The sequence below is a fragment of the Rissa tridactyla genome, chromosome 6, assembly GCF_028500815.1.
Source record: "Rissa tridactyla isolate bRisTri1 chromosome 6, bRisTri1.patW.cur.20221130, whole genome shotgun sequence".
NCBI lineage: Eukaryota > Metazoa > Chordata > Aves > Charadriiformes > Laridae > Rissa > Rissa tridactyla.
The window spans coordinates 49,557,415-49,575,802 of record NC_071471.1 but is presented as its reverse complement, the minus strand read 5'-3'; the positions used below and the strand labels follow the sequence as shown (position 1 = coordinate 49,575,802).

The window sequence follows — 18,388 nt, the reverse complement described above, 5'->3', positions numbered from 1 at the left end:
CCTATGTCCAACAGAGCCAATGCCAGCTGGCTCCAAGATGGACCTGCTGCTGGCCAAGGCCGAGCCCATCAGCGATGGTGGTAGTGCCTCTGTGATAACATATTTAAGAAGTGGGGGGGAAAAAACCCCTGCACAGCAGCATCCAGAAGAGAGGAGTGAGAATATGTAAGAGAAACAACTCTGCAGACGCCAAGGCCAGTGAAGGAGGAGGGGAGAAGGTGCTCCAGCTGCTGTAGCAGGGATTCCCCTGCAGCCCGTGGTGAAGACTATGGTGTGGTAGGCTGCCCACCTGCCCATGGAGGTTATTGGTGGAGCAGATATCCACCTGCAGCCTGTGGAGGACCCCTTTTCATCAAGCAAAACTCATACTGTAGCTTATTCCTTGGGAGAAACCTGAGGCTCTGCTAGTGTTACAGCCATGGCTGTATGTGTTCACTGGATGATGATGCAGGAATATTCTTAGGCTCCTTGCTAAAATGACAGATGTTTTACATTAGCTTCTGGAACATTGCAAGAACTAGTTCTTTTAAGGTCCTTTTTTTTTTTAACTGGGGAAATCATACAAGCTGCAAGGAAAATTTCACTTCCTGCCTTTGGCAAATTGTCAAATTGGTATTGTCAATATAGGCATTCAGAAGAATATTTGTTTAAAAAGAAAAAAAACACCAAAAAACAACCCCAAACAATAAACTTCAGACTCTCATCTTAAATATTTGTGTGTTTTATTCTATATGGTACATGCAGTTTGTACTTTCAGGCTTCCAGAAGTTAAGAGAACTAGATATTACTGGGTGTTTGTGGTGTCTTTGTTTAAACAAACTCTTAGAGAATTACAGAAGCTGAAACTGTTTCCCCTTCTCATTGAATAGCTGTTCTTTGCTATATCCAGCAGGCTAAGAAATGGGAAAGGGACCTGGTGGGGTGCTCATGTCTTGTCTTTCCTGCAGTAGAAGCAGACATGATAAAAAGCTGCAAAACTGGTTATAAGGAAAAACCCCAGCCTGATCAGAAAGCTTTCCTCTTCCATGGAGAAAATACTCCCCAGCAGGAAGCTTAAAACATACTGATCTTTTACTAATCAGTGGTAGATAAGAGTGCATGAGACCTACAAGCAAGGTTAAAAGCCAAAAGCAGCTGGAAATTTCAGACTCCTCCTGGTTCTTCTAGCTGCATTCCTAGAAGGCTGTTCAGTGGCCATGTATGCCCTCTGGCTTGTGCGTGTCCCATTTCCTTTAAATTTCTAGACTTGTCAGCCTCTTGTTCGCTGTTAAGTAGCAGGGAGCAAGCAGGGGAGGAGCTCATTCTTTGTCTTGATTCAACTGATTTGCCTCTTGTCTCCCAAAGAGTGTGGAAATGAATATGGATGGGTAGAAGTTGTAACTATGAAACTGTCTTGGTAAGTTTTGCTTGAGAGCTTCCCTTCCTCTGTGCTGCTCTGGGCAGGTGCAGTGTTCAAGAAGTTATGGTCTCTTTACTATGTTAACTGGTACAGTTTCTTTAGAACCATGAGTAATGGCTACTTTGGTATTATTTAAAAGCAGAAGCTTCTATTCCATGGAGACTGTTGCTTTCTGGTTAGTTAGGGAAAAATTATCTTAGGAGGTAAGAGTATCTGAAACCCAAGTAGGAATCCTGTTTTTTCCACATGTATACTGTTGGATAGAAATAAAATACAGGATTCTCATATAATTGTTCTGTATTAGCATGAAGCTTAACAAACCTTCTGTCTGAAATAAGGAATGTGTGGGTATTACATCCTAAGGAAAAAAAGAAATACAAATCTTCATTCCTTTGGCATTGGAGTATGGAGAAGGTAACAAATCTTCATTCCCTTGGCACTGGAGTATGGAGAAGGTAGAGTTGAGTGAATCTCTACCTTGTGTTACACTGCAGTGTGTCCAAAAATTGCTTAGCCCATGTAAAATTCAGTCTGAAGAAACCGGATCTTATTAAAACAAAAAGTAAGAAACAAAAAATCCCCCTAACCACAAAGCTAAAAAACAAAACCCACAAAAGTACTTTGGGGTTGTGTATTTTTAGTCATGAATGTGGCATCATGTTTTGAGACTTTGCCTGTAAGATGGTATGTGGAGTACGTTTGTTCTTTACATTCCCTTTCTATACCTTGGCTGCAAATGCAAAGAGCAACTTCTGGAAAGGTTAATTACTATGTAAGTATAAAGTGTGTTCCTTTGAGCCACGAGGTTTTATGTTTAAACAGATTCAGTGAGTATGTGCTGTATTGGTGCTTAAAATATGGTAAAAAGTGTATTCTTCTAGAAAGGTAGGGGACCTTTTAAATTGAAGTCTCGTGGCAGCTGCCTGAAATCCCGTGTCCTGTCTGTGTGCTGTATAGTGCTGAGGATATTGGAGGAATGAGTATTTCTTGCTTCGTGATGGACTTGGAAGAGAAATGATCTGCCTTTGGAGTTTAGGACAAAGACTGTGTTCGTTTCAGGAAAGTTTTGAGGTTAAAACTCCCTGCAAAAAATGAAAATGGGAATTGACTCATATCCTATTTGTTACTTTCATTTGAAGACTAAGGATCCTACCTAGGCATAGCAAAAATGTCCATATATATGTGTGTATGTATAAATACAGAAAGTGCATATATAGTGCGTATACATCTATCTGTAATTAGTTGATAATGCTTCTTTGAGGAGTGAACTTAGATATAACCTCGTATAGAAGAGACTTACCCTTTCCAGACTGAATGAAGAAATGCTTTTTGTATGGTCTAATAAAACTAGAAGTAACTTACGTCAAGCATCAAGTGTGTTTTAACTTCAGCAGAGGTTGTTTCTTGGTTGTGCCTGACTGATGATTCAATATAAAATAGCAATAATGATTGCTACAATTACCTTCAAATTGAAGCTGCCCCTTCTGCCCAAGCTTTGTTCTTCATGCTTTCTTTAAAAACTGTATATCCTCAGAATTTATTTTTTTAAAGAAACTGAACTATATGCATATAACTGCAAAAGAAATAAATCTTGAAGACAATGGGATTTCCTCCTAATGGGTCTTTGGAAATAAAGTATTTCTCTTTGTTTTCACCTGGTGACAGCCTTCTGTCTGAATGATGTGTAATCCAAAGCTTACGCAAATTACTTCTTTTCTGTGTCATCTTTATCATGCATGTTTGCATACAAACATGTGAGAAATACAAAGAATGTGTTTCATGGGTGCAATGGAAATAATTAGAAGAAAGCAGGCATATTCTCTGGTGGGTCGTGTAACCCTTTCCCAAGAAATGGGACATGAGATACTTTTATAATTGTGCTCCTGAGTCATTGCCATGAAGTTTAGGAGTCAAAGCAACACTGCAGTCAGTGCCCAGCGCTAGGGGGGAGCATGGCTATTAGTGAGCCTACAATGAGCATAAGTGACAGAAACCTATCATAAAAATAAAAAATAAAAAACCTGCTCTTCCCTTTGTTACTTATTAATATCTATGTGACTACTTGTGAGTCCGTTACTAATAGATTTTAAAAACAAAAGTAGACTAGGCTGACTCTGTTTGAACTAAATAAAATACTAGGGCCAATGTACTTTAAAGCCCATCTGAAAAGGACCAGATGAGGGAGACAGAGTTTTTGGCAAGCAGCATAAATTTGCAAGGAAACAGTGCTTCTGGAAGGCTGTGCAGCATTAGAAGTGGCAAGTGCTGTGCATACTGGCACACTACAACTTCTGTCAAAGACCAGCAAATTTTTAAATCACGGATTTTCAGGGCTATCTTGTCTGGCTTGAGCAGGCCTGGCAGCTCTTAACACAAACTGGTGCCTGGGTTAAAGACCTTCTGCTTTGTGATGCCTTGCTGAATAGCTTATTCAGCTGGAAAATACAGTGAACAAAGGAGCTGGAAATATTTTGTCAAGTTGGTGATCTCACAGTCCAGAGAGCCAGCTACCAATTATAAAGACTTCTATTGTATAACACAAGAGCTAGGGTATAGAAAACTCCAGATCTTACTCTATCTCTTTCTTTATTAGCTTCTGCATAATTATTTTTGCCTAAAGGATGGTGTGAATGTGGATGTGGGGTGTATTCTCAGTAATTAACTACATTTTTCTAATAGACTGGGTTGAATAGCAAAATGGGGGTAGGGTTGTTTTTTTTTTAACTTCAAACTTAATTTCTGACTTGTAGGGGTTAGGAGGGAGGGAAGCCTTCAGAGTTGAGTGATTAAGTTTTTACAACTAAGTCCCTATGTTGGCAGGAAGCAACATATGACTTCTAAATGTGGTGATCTCAAAAACAGACACAGCAACAGTAAACCTAGTGAAAGGAATTTTCATTTGTACAAATAATTTTTTTGATGTTTTGCTGTTTGTTTTCATCTACGCTTTACAGTGAAATTCTGAATCTTAAGTGTGACTTTTTTCTCCTGCAGGTTGGAAAAGAGACTGTGCAGACAACAGAAGACCAGATCTTGAAAAGGGATATGCCACCAGCATTTATCAAGTAAACTCATTTTTTTGTAAATCTTTTATTGTAGGTACAGGAAACTTGTTCCAATGATAGATCATTATTACTTATTTCTGCTGTAGAGATTAGAAAATACTCTTATGTTTGAATAGCTCTTTGGGATCTTGAGGCTGACCTTCATCAGGAATGACCTTTCTGCCATCAGCGACCTTTCCTGTTACATACCTGTACATATCTAGGGTATTTCTTCCTTTAAAAATAAATTCAGTGTAATAATGGTGCTTACCTGTGTGCTGTTGTAGTTTTACCTAACAGTGTCAGAGATAATGTGTTCTCAATCTTTTCTATCAAATCGGTTTGTGGAAAAGTGTGAATTTGTGAGTATAGGCAGCTGATGCATGATGTAATTACCTGGAAATGTAAGATATTTGAAGAGCAATGGCTGACACTCTTAATTCCATGGTTCAGTGTCAAGGACAACTGACTTTCTCCTTCTGTTGCCTTAGGTCTTAAAAATAATGTATCACTTCTTGTTGTGGAATTGCCGAGCTTCTTACTGCCAACTGACAAACTTTCACCAAAGTGACTTTGCCCTACAAGCTACTGAATGTAGTGACTGCTTTATCAGTGTTGTCCAACATATACAGAATGATTGCATATTTTACTTTAGTCCCAAACACAAAACAGGCAGGTAGTCAACAGAGAAAGCATGAGTTATGTGGAGAAGATGGGAACTTGCACTTCTCTTCCTGTGCAAGAGCTTGATCAGGGCATTGCTTTGCGCTAGTAGTTTATAAACCAACAATAGGGAGAGCTTCTTTGTATAGCAAGTAGTGTACTGCTAAAATTCTTTGTATAGGTTTGGAGGTTAATAGATAAGTACTTAGAGGAGTCCATTGTGGGTTATCAAATAGACAAACTGCAGGAAATCCCAAGAACTGCTAATAGCTGGGGGATGGGAGAGCGCCCAGAGGAAGTATGATAAATGCTTATCCTGTTCTTAACCTTCCTTAGGCATCTACTTGCAGCTACTTTTGGAGACAGGATACTGAGCTAAATGGGCCTTTGATACAAGCCACTACAGTATTTATTATGCTGTGTTCCTGGTGTGTGATCTTATTTGGGTGTAGAGAGGTTTGATTTTTTTTTTTGAGGATAGAGTTTATGTGTTGAAATGAGACCAAAACTTTTTTCTTCTTGATGACTTGTATACAAATATGTAATTTGGATTGTGCTCATTTTCTGGGATGTGTAGAGTTTTTAGTTAATTTCCAGCTTCTTGTTCACCTAGACAAGTAAGGGATTAAGGAAAAGAAATTTTCTTAATTGCTATACTGCAACCAGTCTTTAATCAACACTTAGCAGATTGTGGAGACTTAAATAGTAAAATTTGCTGTATAAATGTGATAGAAGCACTGCTGAATAGTACCACTTTATGCTGCATGCAAGAACTTGTTCTGCAGCAATTCATGACTGCTTGAATTGTGATACAGTGAAAAATGGGAAACAAAGCTATCTGTCACAGTAAGGAAACCTACTTCACATAGTACTTGCTATCCTAGATGCACTGACATGAGTTTGGAATGTTCAACGGGCTTTATGAATGATAATCTATTGCATTTGTTGGTTTTTGTTAATCTTGAATTTATATCAAAATGAACTAGCATGTATCAACAGTTCCTTGTTAACACTATGGAGCGTATTGTCACCGGTAACTGTGTTGTAGGGACAAGTGACAGTCACAGGTGAGCTGCCAAGGGAGTCTTACCTGTTCCTGCATTAAAGGGCAGAATTTGGATTTGGGAAGTGAAACAGGTTGTTTTTTTCTTTCTTGGGAGGAGGGGGTTTTTGTTTCTAAAGTGTTAGTTCATTGCTGTGAATATTTTTAGTGTTTGATTTTGTGTGGTGGTTTTTGTTTTGTGGTTTGTTTTTTGTGTTTTTTTTTTTTTTTTTAAATTACAGTAATGGATTTACTTTTTTTCCCCCAAATTCTAATCTTTTGTTTCCTAATATGCGTGCTTTCTAAGGGATGGAGGGTGTCTGTTTTTTAAACACCACTCTGCTTTTTTTACATAGTGCACACGCCTGAAGTCTTTCAAATGCATTGGAAACTTCATACAAAATAGACATTGTACAAGTGAAATGCAAGTTTACCTTTCGGAAGTTCAACTCTAAAGAAAACTTTGAATCTTTAGAAACTTTAGTTTTGTTAATTATGGTAATTATGGGTAGTACACATTCACGTTAATTCCTTTGTTACAAATGAAAAAGCCAGCCTTGAGATAATCATTAGTATTAAACAGATGACCATGAAATTGAACTGTAGGAAATGAAGTATTTCTGAGTCCATAGCTCTGAGCTGGCTGAATGGGTGATTTGTTTAATCCTTTTCTTGGCAGAGTTGAAAAGAATAAATTTGAGAAGCAAGCACGGAAATCTAATTTAGCGAAGTCAGTTGACTTTGATAATGCAACTAAGTACATTGCATAGTAATGAGCAGATCATTCCCACTTTCTGCCTTGAAGTCCTGTATTTTCTTACCCAGTTATAAGTTACCACCCTCTGATGTGCTGAGCAGATGTCTCGCTATGGAGCAGGTTATGGTAAGGTCAGCTGGCCCAATTCGATCTACTCTAGGGAGCCATTAGCTGAAAACTTTACTTTCTGAAAAAAGTATGTTTTCCTGTAATGAGTGTCTTATTTCCAGTATGGTTAAATTTAGATGTAATCATTAAGTTCTGCCATTTGTATTAACAAGGAATGGTCTGTGTAACTTTCCAGTAGTACTTAACTGAAAGCATCATAAAAGAGTGTGTCCAAGTGGTCGGTAGAAAAAGGGCTATATGACAAACATGAAAAGGTTGCGATAAGAGATAATATTGCTGTAATAAAAGGGTTTGATGTTTGTTGGAACCTTGTGTAACTTGAATGAGCACATGGCACTCAGATGCATAGAGCCTTGTATTAGACTACACATATTTCTGTCAAAGAAACAGGAGAGAATGGAGGAAAGTCACAATCAGCATAGTCAATAACTACAGTTGTGAGTAGCATAGCTAACATGAAAGTGAAGTCTGAATTCTGTATTTCTCTAAGCTGTCATGAACTAATTACTGTGAGAGAACAGAACCGTAAACTTTTAAATGTTCCGGTTCTTGATATTTTAAAAATGTTGTGTTAAATGGCCTGATGGAACCTAATTTCAGAGCTCATTTGCTTATTGTAGTACCTTCTGTGTTACTGTTATTACATACTGTAATATCTTGCAGAACTTCCTTTCTGTTTAAGTGTGGAATTGCAAGCTGCATTTGAAATTCATACCTCATCATTAAATCTTGTGGCTATTTAAAATGCTATTTCTGTTAGACTCTGAAGAGCTGGACAAGAGCTTCAACAAGCAGGGCAATCAGGGAATTTTGATTTTCTCAATACTATTCTTTTGTCTTAATGTGTAGCTATAATTTAATATTTATTAGTAGCAATTGCTTCTTGGATGACAATGCAAATACAAGGCTAATAAAGGTCAGCAATTACTTTGATTGTGAAGTCCTAAAAGAATAATTGTTTTATCCCCTCCCCTTGTTATTAAGAATGGAAGGTGTTTTGCCATGTTGGGACCTCTCCTTAATGACACTGTATTGACTGCTGTACATGTGGTACTTCAAACATTCCCTACATTGGAAGATGGCATGACTTCTGAAAAAACTGTGTCATACAGTTGCTGGCTACTTTCTTGTTAAAATAAATACAATAAATACTCTTGCTTTTTAAATGATAAAGGTGTAGAACAATCAGTTTGCTTGCAGTGCTTTAAAATTAGTGAAGTTAAAAACAAATCCAGCATCTTCTCAAGTCTGTTGTCGTACAGACAGAAACTGATCAGCCTGTTTTGTCTGATGACTTTCCACAGGGTGGAGAATGCCTGCACCAAACTTGTTCGGGCAGCCCAGATGCTGCAAGCAGATCCTTATTCAGTACCAGCTCGTGACTATCTCATTGATGGATCAAGAGGCATCCTTTCTGGAACATCAGACTTACTTCTGACATTCGATGAAGCGGAGGTAGGAATCCCAACATGACTGACATAGGTATCTGCACAATAGTATTATTAATTCAAATATCCATCTAACTGAATTAGCTCATCTAAGCTATTGAGTAGATGAATATGGTTTTGATCATTCTAGCTTGATTTGAAGCATATTTTTCATTCCTTTCTGTCAGAAGGAGCTTAGGCTTATTGCTCTGTTTTGTTAAGAGCATCTTTTTATGACATAATGTTTAGGCGTTGCCTGTGATTATTCCTCAAAAAGGCCAGATCCCATCAACCCTGTCTTACATCTTGCGTGACACTTTTTTGTATTCCCTTCATCATATTCATTACCAATCCATATATTCTCTGTATCCCTTCACTGAAAAGCCCTAGGCTGCTTCCTAACCTGTCTGTCTGACTCATTAGCTGTGGCAATTTAATTGGCCTTGGGGCACAAGGGGTAATAAAAATTTTGACTGTCTGGTTAAACAGAAAATGTGTCCTGATAGATTTAACAGTTGCTACATTTTGGCTGCTGCACAAGGCAAAAAAATTGGCTCAGATATGCTGTTTGTCCATCTTCAGATGGAGGGGAAAAAAAAAAAAAGCCACAGTTGCAAGGAAACTTAAAAAGGAGGTTTTGAGTGTCTTACATTTGAGAATGTTTCTTTGTCACAAATCTTACTCCATGATCCTCTTTCTGGGAATGGTGAGTCTTGCTTGTTTATAAATAGCAAATGTCATGCTACTATGAGGAAATGAAGCTCACACTGTTAGAAGTGCTGATGTTAATTCTAAATTTTACCCATGCAATAATATGCTAATCTATGAAATTGTGCTAATCTTCCTACTGTTCTGAGTAGTCATGGCATCCTTGTCTCCCATTTAAGCAGCTCATGGTACTTTTAGCACATTCCTCTGAAATGGGGAGAATGCTATGGGATTTCTCCATGGCACTTGTGATTACACATTATTTTAAGTGGTTTTTAATAGATACTACAAAGTATTATAGGCCAGAATTTCAAGGAAGTTAATAACTTTTAATCTCCTTGCTTCCTGTGTTTAGGAAATGAATTGACTTCTGGGCAGTTAATGCTTTGTGGAACTATTCTGATAACTGCACGTTAACCAAAGAAAAATATTAGTCTGGAATGACTGACTTTTCACAAATAGAAAACTTGGCATGTCTCTATCTTACTATGTTTAAAGATAAACTAATATTGGGACAAAACTGAAATGACTCTTAGAGGAAACTATGATCTGTTCTAGGGACTGAACACTGGATGTGGTTGCTATGAATTAAATGTTAATTAACTCATTCTTCAATGAGAGTTGTATGTGGTGTTGTCAGGAATAGTATGGTTCAGGAGGTTAGAAGATTAACTGACAGAGAACCCTGTTTTGGAATCAAATATGAACTGAAAAAGTTAAGCTGAGGCAGATGTCCAGAGGTAAAAAAAGTACAGTCTTCACAGATTTTTCTGGAAAGTTTAAGATGTTGGATCTACCTTTCCCAGTGGAATGCTGGATAATGTTTTATCCATATGTAGAGCTGCATGGTGAATAATATTTCCTCTGAAAGCTTGGAGTCTGCTTTCTATATAGTTTTGCTTTGTGATTTAAGTTAAACGTTTTTTATTGATGAAATTCCAATGAAAAACTTAAAGCATGCCAGCATACTTAAATGCACTTCCTTTCCTTATAACTTATTTTCTCAATGATATCCTTCATTTATCATACAAAGTGAAAAAAATAGAAGTAGGATTTTGCATTTCTGAGTAGTGTAATGCTGATTAAATATTGTCTTTGTCAATACAGCACTCCTGAGTAATAGCACGCTGGGTAGCTTAATCAGTATCCCAGACCTTTGTGATTGCCTGTACGTCATGTTAGCAAATGCTATACCTATTCTGTTCTAATAATAGGCTTGCATTTCTAATTCAGTTGTAACTTAGCTTCATCTAATAAGTGATGGAACGTTCCTTTTTTAGGTCCGTAAAATCATCCGTGTCTGCAAAGGAATATTGGAGTATCTGACTGTGGCGGAAGTAGTAGAGACTATGGAAGATTTGGTGACATACACAAAGAATCTAGGGCCAGGTTTGATGTGCTACAGTCTATCATAAACTTACTAAGTATAGTCTTTTCCACTACCTTTTTTCCCCCCCCAGCACCTTTCTCACCCAAGTTTCGAAGCAGTTTCTTTGAAAGTGTCTGTTGGAAAGAGTTTTAAATTAGAGGGTGAATGATGACTATTTTCTGATTCACATTCTCTCTTAAGAATGCAGAAGAGTTAAGATACTGGTAAATGATATGTACTACACAGATGATATGTACTGTGCTTCTCCTACACTATGTTATATGAGGGAAGTAAGCACGAATTAGTAAAACAAACAGATTGAAAAAGCTGTGTAGTTAAGCACTCACAGCCATAAAGTCCATTAAGCTGATAAAATGTGTAATTCTTTCCACACTTCTACAGGATTTAAATATTTCTAGCAGAACTGAAGTATAAATAGATACAGTTCTTGAACACTGATAGAACAAACTCTGTGAGGCAAACAAACAAACAAAACCCTGATGTTTTCTTTTTCTGCCGTTCACAATTAAGGCTTTGATCAAGTCTTAACAGAAAAGGAAAAAAACCCCTGTAAATTAGCTTCCAGAGTTCATGAGGTGACTTCATGTCCTAAAGCAGTCATTACAGGTTTTTTCCTATTTTATTGCTGGGATTTTAAATCAAGAATTTTGAGGATTACATTCTACTTTGCATAGTAGCTATGTTTTGAATCAGTGGCTTCTCAAGTAACAGCTGCTAATATAAAAATTAAGTTTTAAAGTTCAATATAGTTGTCATAAGTTATCACACTTTGTTCTTGTTTAAAAAGCTCAAATGTTGCAAATTAGACTTAATATTACGTTCCTTTTTTTATGACTGTTCAATTACTTTAATCTTTAGGAATGACAAAGATGGCCAAAATGATTGATGAGAGACAACAGGAATTAACGCATCAGGAACATAGGGTTATGCTGGTAAACTCCATGAATACTGTGAAGGAGCTATTGCCAGTACTTATTTCAGGTATTTTCAGCTTTGATTTTTAATACCACTCTGAATTGCTGTCTATTTTGAGCTGGCGTTCCAATGTCTTATGTTTATTAAAAATAACAGCCTTGACCTTGCTTCTGTACTGGTTGCAAATAACTGTGCTTCTTGTATTAAAACTACAGTCTCTTTGAGATAAAGTGGTCCATGCAAAATAAAATGGTCTACCGCTGTATTAATGCAATAGGAGGTCACCTTGAGCATTGATCGTATCTTGCATTTACCTTTTTCTAATATATGGTATTTTTACAGCTATGAAGATTTTTGTAACCACGAAAAATTCTAAAAGTCAGGGAATAGAAGAAGCATTGAAAAATCGTAATTTCACAGTAGAGAAAATGAGTGCTGAGATAAATGAAATAATCCGTGTATTACAACTCACTTCCTGGGATGAAGATGCCTGGGCGAGCAAGGTATGTTTCACACCTACATTTGTATATAGAAGTCTAATTTTTATCTACCGTGTTCTACACTTTATAGCCTTGGGGTTTTGAGACTGTTGAAATATGTATTTGTGCATCACTTTTGTAACACTTTGTAATCACATTAAATAATCTCTTCAAGGTCAAAGAACACCTTCAGAGATGATTGTATTAATGTGTCTTTCAAAATTAGCTTTCTCTTAACAAGCTAAGCTAAAGGAGTGTAGCATTTGAAGGTGGCTCAGTGATACATAATCATATCAATTATGTTACATAATCATATTTGACAGAGGTTAGGTAAAAAGCTATCATTTTCTACATTAAACTGGTCTTGTAGCTAGACATTCATAAGTGAGACTACCTGAGATTTTTCTCCTAGATACTACTAGAAAAGGTAGGTTGCTGTCATATTCCTTGTGCAAAAGGCCTGAAGTTGAGAACTTTGAGAATTTTTTGGGGGGGCCCTCCTTGAACGCTTCCTCCTTTCCCCCCTGCACCATTTTTAGTCTGGACGTGGGAGTAAATTTCAAGTCTTTGCCTTGTCTCAAAGAAATACATGTTAGATTTAACAGTCTTTCTGGATAAGTATGATGTCTGTGAAGCTGGCATATGGACAGCATTGGTTCCTTACAATTTGGTGTTAAGCTGTGCGAGTGACGGCAGTCGCTTACCTGGACTTAAGTGGTGCTCTTAAGTGATAGCCACGGAAGATACTGAAATGTCTAGCAGGCCATAAAGTAGGTCTGACAGACAGAATCGTAAAGTGTTATTGTGGGCTTACAAATAAATGTAACCGCATAACTCAAATTCCTGCTGATTTTTTTTGAGTACCTTGAAGTAAATTGCTGAAGGGATTTTTTAAGGGTTAGTGCTATGAGCAACAAGTAACTGTAAATATATTTAAAGAAAATATAGAGATCTGAAGCCAGACTTATTAACAAATGAAATCTTGCAGAAAATCTAACATTGATGTAATCTAGGCATTAAAATCACTTTGGCCTATATTGTTTGGCACTTGACCCTTAGTTTGCCTTTTGAGTTATTTTGTCACTATCACTTCCTTATTATGACTACTTTATGCATCTTTGTTTTTGTTCTCCTGTTTCTTACCCTTTTCTCACCTTTAGAAGGTAAGCTTTCTTCCACACCCTCCACCTCTACCTTGTACTAAAACCAAAAAAGCATGTATATGGGATTTTGTACTGTGTGCTGTGCAACTTCTTATTTGTGTGCCAGCTGTGACACCATACTTATGTATATACACACGGAAGTTTTAAAAGGATCTTAATAGCTCTGCCTAGCTCCATGTGGAATTGGCTGTCACTAAGAGAATGGTAATTGCAAGCTGAACTGCATTAAGACTGTCTTTCTGAGTCTGATTAGAGTTAGCCCAAGGTTTTAGAGCACATTCTTGCTGAATGCTTTTGTGTTAATTTATGGTACTAGTCTCTGTAGCTACAAATAAAGGGTCCAGTCGTGCAGGAACAAGCTTTCTACGTGTCCAGAAAGCTTTCTGAAATCATGAATTTTATCCATTCCATAGTATTGCATCATCAGCCTTCCTTCAGTTCAACTGGTTTGTGTTCTTAAGGTCTAGGCCTAAAACTTCAATTTTGTGTGTGCATTTTCTTTAATTATGTTTTATTTTTGGATTTAAGCATTCCTGTGTTTTACAAAATACAAATGCAATTTTTTTCATGGTAAAAAATGACTCTTGCAAAAAGTTGGCAATTTAGCCTTAGGAAGTTTTTACTTCTCTTGCTAGTGAGGCAGATTAATAAAGGATTTTATTAAGAAAATAGTTGGTGTATTAGCAGTATTTCCAAATGGAAAATATTGGTCATTATGCATAATGCATAAATATGTTGTGTAGACTAGTATAATCAAAATATCATTCTGTTCTGAGCTGGGAACTTTACCTAACTGTATTTTGTCTTTTAAATTAAGGTACGCTGACAACTTGGAACTGTAGTGCTGGGCGTTAGCCAAACAGTTGTGACAAAGAATTTGAGTTGAAAAATGCAGAAGCAGGAGCTAGTTTGCCAATGGCCACATATTAGACCTTTGCATGTATATCCATTAATGGTTGACTTACTCATTATTTTTCTGGAAGGGAGAGGGAGGAGCTGTTTATTTCTGCTTGAGATTACTGTTGCATGCATTTTGTGGTCAAGGGAAAGATATATTCCCCATGCTTTTTTGGAGCAAAGTAAGGTGTGTTTGAGGATGCACAGGCTTGGATTTTACCTGTGTAGTACATGCTGCTGTTGATGTTGGAGTCTATCTTATGTTTATTATTCTTTCTTGAATTGTTTGTATGTTGGAAGTATCACAAAATCTACCTAGAGATAGTGGAGACTCATCAAATGTATGGAGACAGAGTTGTAGTCTCTTTTGTGAACTATTTTGTTGGTCTTTCTGGACTCTGAAATGCATGTTACTGTTACTGGATTGAAATAATCCCTGCTTGCACCACCACTGGATTTTTTAAAAATAGTATACTGATTTAGAATTGAAATACTGAGCAAATACTGATCTCTGACAAAATCTGGAAAACAATCTGTATTTATTTCTTCCATTCATATCTTTGTGCCTTTTTTCCTTGGACTTTACATTTTACAGAGAAGTTTAGCTTTCTCTTGTATATTCTTAGTGTTTATTTTTAAATACATTTGAAGTAATACTCAATTCAAACATCTTCCACTTCCATAGAAATGGAGGGAGTTAAAAGTTGTAGGAAGCTGAAAAGTATCTGGTATCCTGCAGGATTGAACCCTGGATGGTGACTAAGCTATCTACTCTGCCAGAAAGCTGGCTTTGCCTATTTCCTTCAACATTCCCTTCTTTGGTAATGAAATGCAGATATCGCTAGACTAGACCACTTTATTGAGCCAGAGGTTGTGTTTTATATTCAACGAGGGATTGTGTAGGATTTATTATGCTCCTTTTCAAAGCAGGGCCAATACCACCAGCTCCATGAATAATCTCAAAGTTCTTGGTAGTGGCAGAAGTGATGCATAAAGGTATCTTAAATAAGTGCTCATTTGCTTTATGAATTGATTTGCAAAAAGCCAACTTGCTCTTTTCCCTTCAGACAGTGTTGCCCTAGTTGTTTAACTTGATTAACTTGTTCATCCCTTCTCAAAAGGTAATAGTGCTGCTTTTGTTAATGAAATTCCTTTTGCCAACAGGGGAACTGTGGGGAGAGGAGGGAAAGAATAATTTCTTGCTGATAAAACTACTCTACATGAAACTTTTTTGCAGGATATAGCTGTAAGATTTTTTTTTTTTCTTGCTTGCAACTGATATTCTGCTGGCAAATCCTGAAGAGTAAAATTTTAAACATATTTAGCTGTTTAGAAAGGAACAAGGCATTTAAACAGCTACAGAAATCAGGAATACGAAGATACTTTCAAGCAGTAAGGCCTTGAGCAAGTTGCTTTGTTTTGTTTAAATTGAATATTTCTACTTTTGTCGTCTTGCTTAATAGCCTGAATTTGGTGGATAAGTCCAGACATTTCAGGATTGCTACACCTTTGTCACTTGCCAAGTATCTGACACCAGACACAACTGTGGCAGAAATAAAAGCACAGTACCAACAAACTTAGTTAAAGATCTGGTTTAATTTCCTATTTAAAAAATACTCATATCATTGCAGTGAAAACTCCTTATCAGGCTAAAGCTGTGAGGGTTTCCTTGCCGTGGCAGTTTGAGCTGAGACAATGGGAAATAATGCGTTTTTAGAGCAGTTGTCCTGGAACACTTCAACTGCTACACTAGGATTTCACCAGATTATTTTTTTAAATTGGAAAAGGGGACAGTATTTTGCAAACATGAGTGCAGAGCCACACAGGACAGCAAGATTTACATTGCAGAGCTATCCTGTTATTAGCCTTCATACGATAGGACAGATGGGTCCTGTTATTGCTTAGGTAGTGCTAGCATTACAAAATCATGAGTGTAAAAACTGAAATACCCTTGATTTTTCTCCCCTGCTAGAAGACTTTTGATTCGAGGCTTCTGTATAGTTTTGCTGAAACTGCAACTCTGCAGGCAGCTGAGACAACACAAAAGCCTGTGTCAGTAAAAAGGGAGGGGCAAAGGCAGTTTTCCCAGCACTCTCCTTTGCTCAGCTATCCCACACCTATCATCTCATCAATGTGCTAAGCAACAGCTGTTGCCTTTTTAAAAATTCAGTTAGTTCTTTGTTTCAAATTATTTATGGGTAGACAGGGCTGCAGTAGACCATTCATTCCAAAATAAAGTAGCTTCAGCCCATATATAAAACAATGGAAAACTGTAATACCTACCGTCACAGCTAGTAAGGTTTTTCTATGCATTTGAATACTGAAGTGATTATTTACTCGTCTCTTGTCATATATTAAATGCACAAGTCTCAAGCTATAGACAAGATAACTTCTTTTAAAAGAATGTGCCTGCCCCCCATCCCTAGCTGCATATCCTAATCCTACCCATTAGAAGTTTTCTCAAACAAGGCCTGTCCTAAGCTCTGAGACCCAGTTTGTAGATTTGAGAAACGATCACCCAGGTAAAAATGATTTTGCTTTTGGTGCCCTCTCTCAGGCTGTGATTCAAGAGCCCTTAAAAATATCCATCAGTGTTGCATGACCTTTCTTCGAGTTGGTTGCTGAATTCTGTTACAGCACCTTATGAATAGCTGATGGGCCAACATGCCTGAATAAAACTGGCTTAAATGCCAAAATGTTTACAGTGATATATGTTTGAGATTAAGCACACAGAATGAACAACTGCACAAAAATGTGGCAGTTCTTTAGTGTTGTCAGGACATCCCATGCTGTACCAGATACTGATCGTTGATGCTAGTAGGCTTCTCTTCATAAGAGTTGGGCATGGACGGTCCAATTCAGTTAATAGCATGAGAGCCAGGCATCTTTTCGTCATCTGTATACTAATTGTGGGATGTTAGATACATTTCAAATTATTACATGTGTGGTAAAAAGCTATTTTGGCTTTCCCCCAACTTTTTGCTTAAGGTACTTGTTACTTTTTTCACTGTCTTTTTGCATAAGATAGAAAACTTCTGGCCTCTAGTGGAGAGATGACACATGAACAATTAACAGAGTATGCAGAGAAATGAGAACTGGATGGTTTTATCTCCTCTAGTCAAAGAGGTATTGGATAATCGCAGCATAATAGTCAAAGAAGCAGCTTCTCTGATGCTCCTGGCAGAGAAGTTCTGAGTTTAAAACCACCACATGTGAATACGTGTTGTCTCCAAAGATGTTAAACTCCATGTTTGAGAATTCCAGGAATTAGCTGGCAGTCTGGTTTTCTGCAAATAGCAGCTGTTTGACTTTAAGCAGTGGAGCAGGTGAAAAATGCAGATGTGCAACTTCTTACACAGAAGTAACTAGTAAAATTCACTGGCCAATTTCCATTTTTGAGAAGTTTAATCTCATTGTTAAAACTCTTCTATGTGCCCTGCTGTACATTAAGGAAAAAAAATGGAACTAACTCCAAGATGTATGCTTATTATAGCTCTGACTTTAGAAATTAAAACACTAGTAAATAAAGGAATAGAAAAATCACTAAAATTGCATGCATATTTTCTGCATTTTGAGTGAAATGAAAATGTCTGTCTTAATTGGAAACAAATGATTATGACCTGCTAGTTTGAAAATGGGTTTTGAGCTGCTTATATGGGTGTGTTCTGTAAGTAGACTGTGCTCTATAGAACTTCTGTCTGCTTTGGCTGTGTTGATTATTTGTGCTTTGATTTTTTTTTTGAGAATCATTTTGGTGGTTTCTCTTTTGTAAAGGATACTGAAGCCATGAAAAGAGCATTAGCCTTAATAGATTCAAAGATGAACCAGGCAAAAGGTTGGCTGAGAGATCCAAATGCACCTCCAGGTAATATTAAAAAAAAAAAAGAACAGCACGAAGTATTTTGATTTTTAAAGGTCTGAATAATTCTGTTGTGTAAGACAAAACTGCCTTTAAGTATTAATAACCCATATGTAGCGGATCATTCAGAAGGAGCCTGTATTTATTCCTTTCTTTAGATACTGGAGATTGAACAAGTTGTGTCTAATGACCTGGAAAGCTTTGCTTCTTTTCAGTTGTCTAAATAACAAACTCTGTATAATATGTGTGGTTTTTTTCATTGTGTTACACTAGTAAAAACAAAAAGCTATAAAGTGCATTGAGCAGTATTTAACTGTAGTCATTGCTAATACTTAAAATTCCTCCTTCTGTATTTTCAATTTTGTATAGCTTCAGACTTGCCTAGCAGTAATCTTTAGGCATTTTTCTTTCAGTCTTGACATAAATTTAACATGAAAATCTGCCATAAATACTGTAACTGTAATCACCTTTACTTATATAGAGCTTTTGCCTTTGTATGCATCATTAAAATAAATA

At 37.0% G+C, this 18,388-nt stretch overlaps 1 protein-coding gene across 6 annotated transcripts in view; it reads left to right on the top strand.

Moving 5' to 3' along the window:
* Positions 1-18,388, top strand: part of VCL (vinculin) — a 61,138-nt gene that overhangs the window by 19,472 nt on the left and 23,278 nt on the right. For 4 of the 6 annotated variants that reach the window (XM_054206898.1, XM_054206900.1, XM_054206902.1 and 1 more), the window contains exons 2-7: positions 4,394-4,464; positions 8,339-8,489; positions 10,450-10,558; positions 11,418-11,540; positions 11,817-11,977; positions 17,785-17,878. In XM_054206898.1, coding sequence (XP_054062873.1) covers positions 4,394-4,464; positions 8,339-8,489; positions 10,450-10,558; positions 11,418-11,540; positions 11,817-11,977; positions 17,785-17,878 — 709 coding nt within the window. The remainder of the gene's footprint in view (positions 1-4,393; positions 4,465-8,338; positions 8,490-10,449; positions 10,559-11,417; positions 11,541-11,816; positions 11,978-17,784; positions 17,879-18,388) is intronic. The other 2 variants (XM_054206899.1, XM_054206901.1) reach the window with 1 other exon arrangement.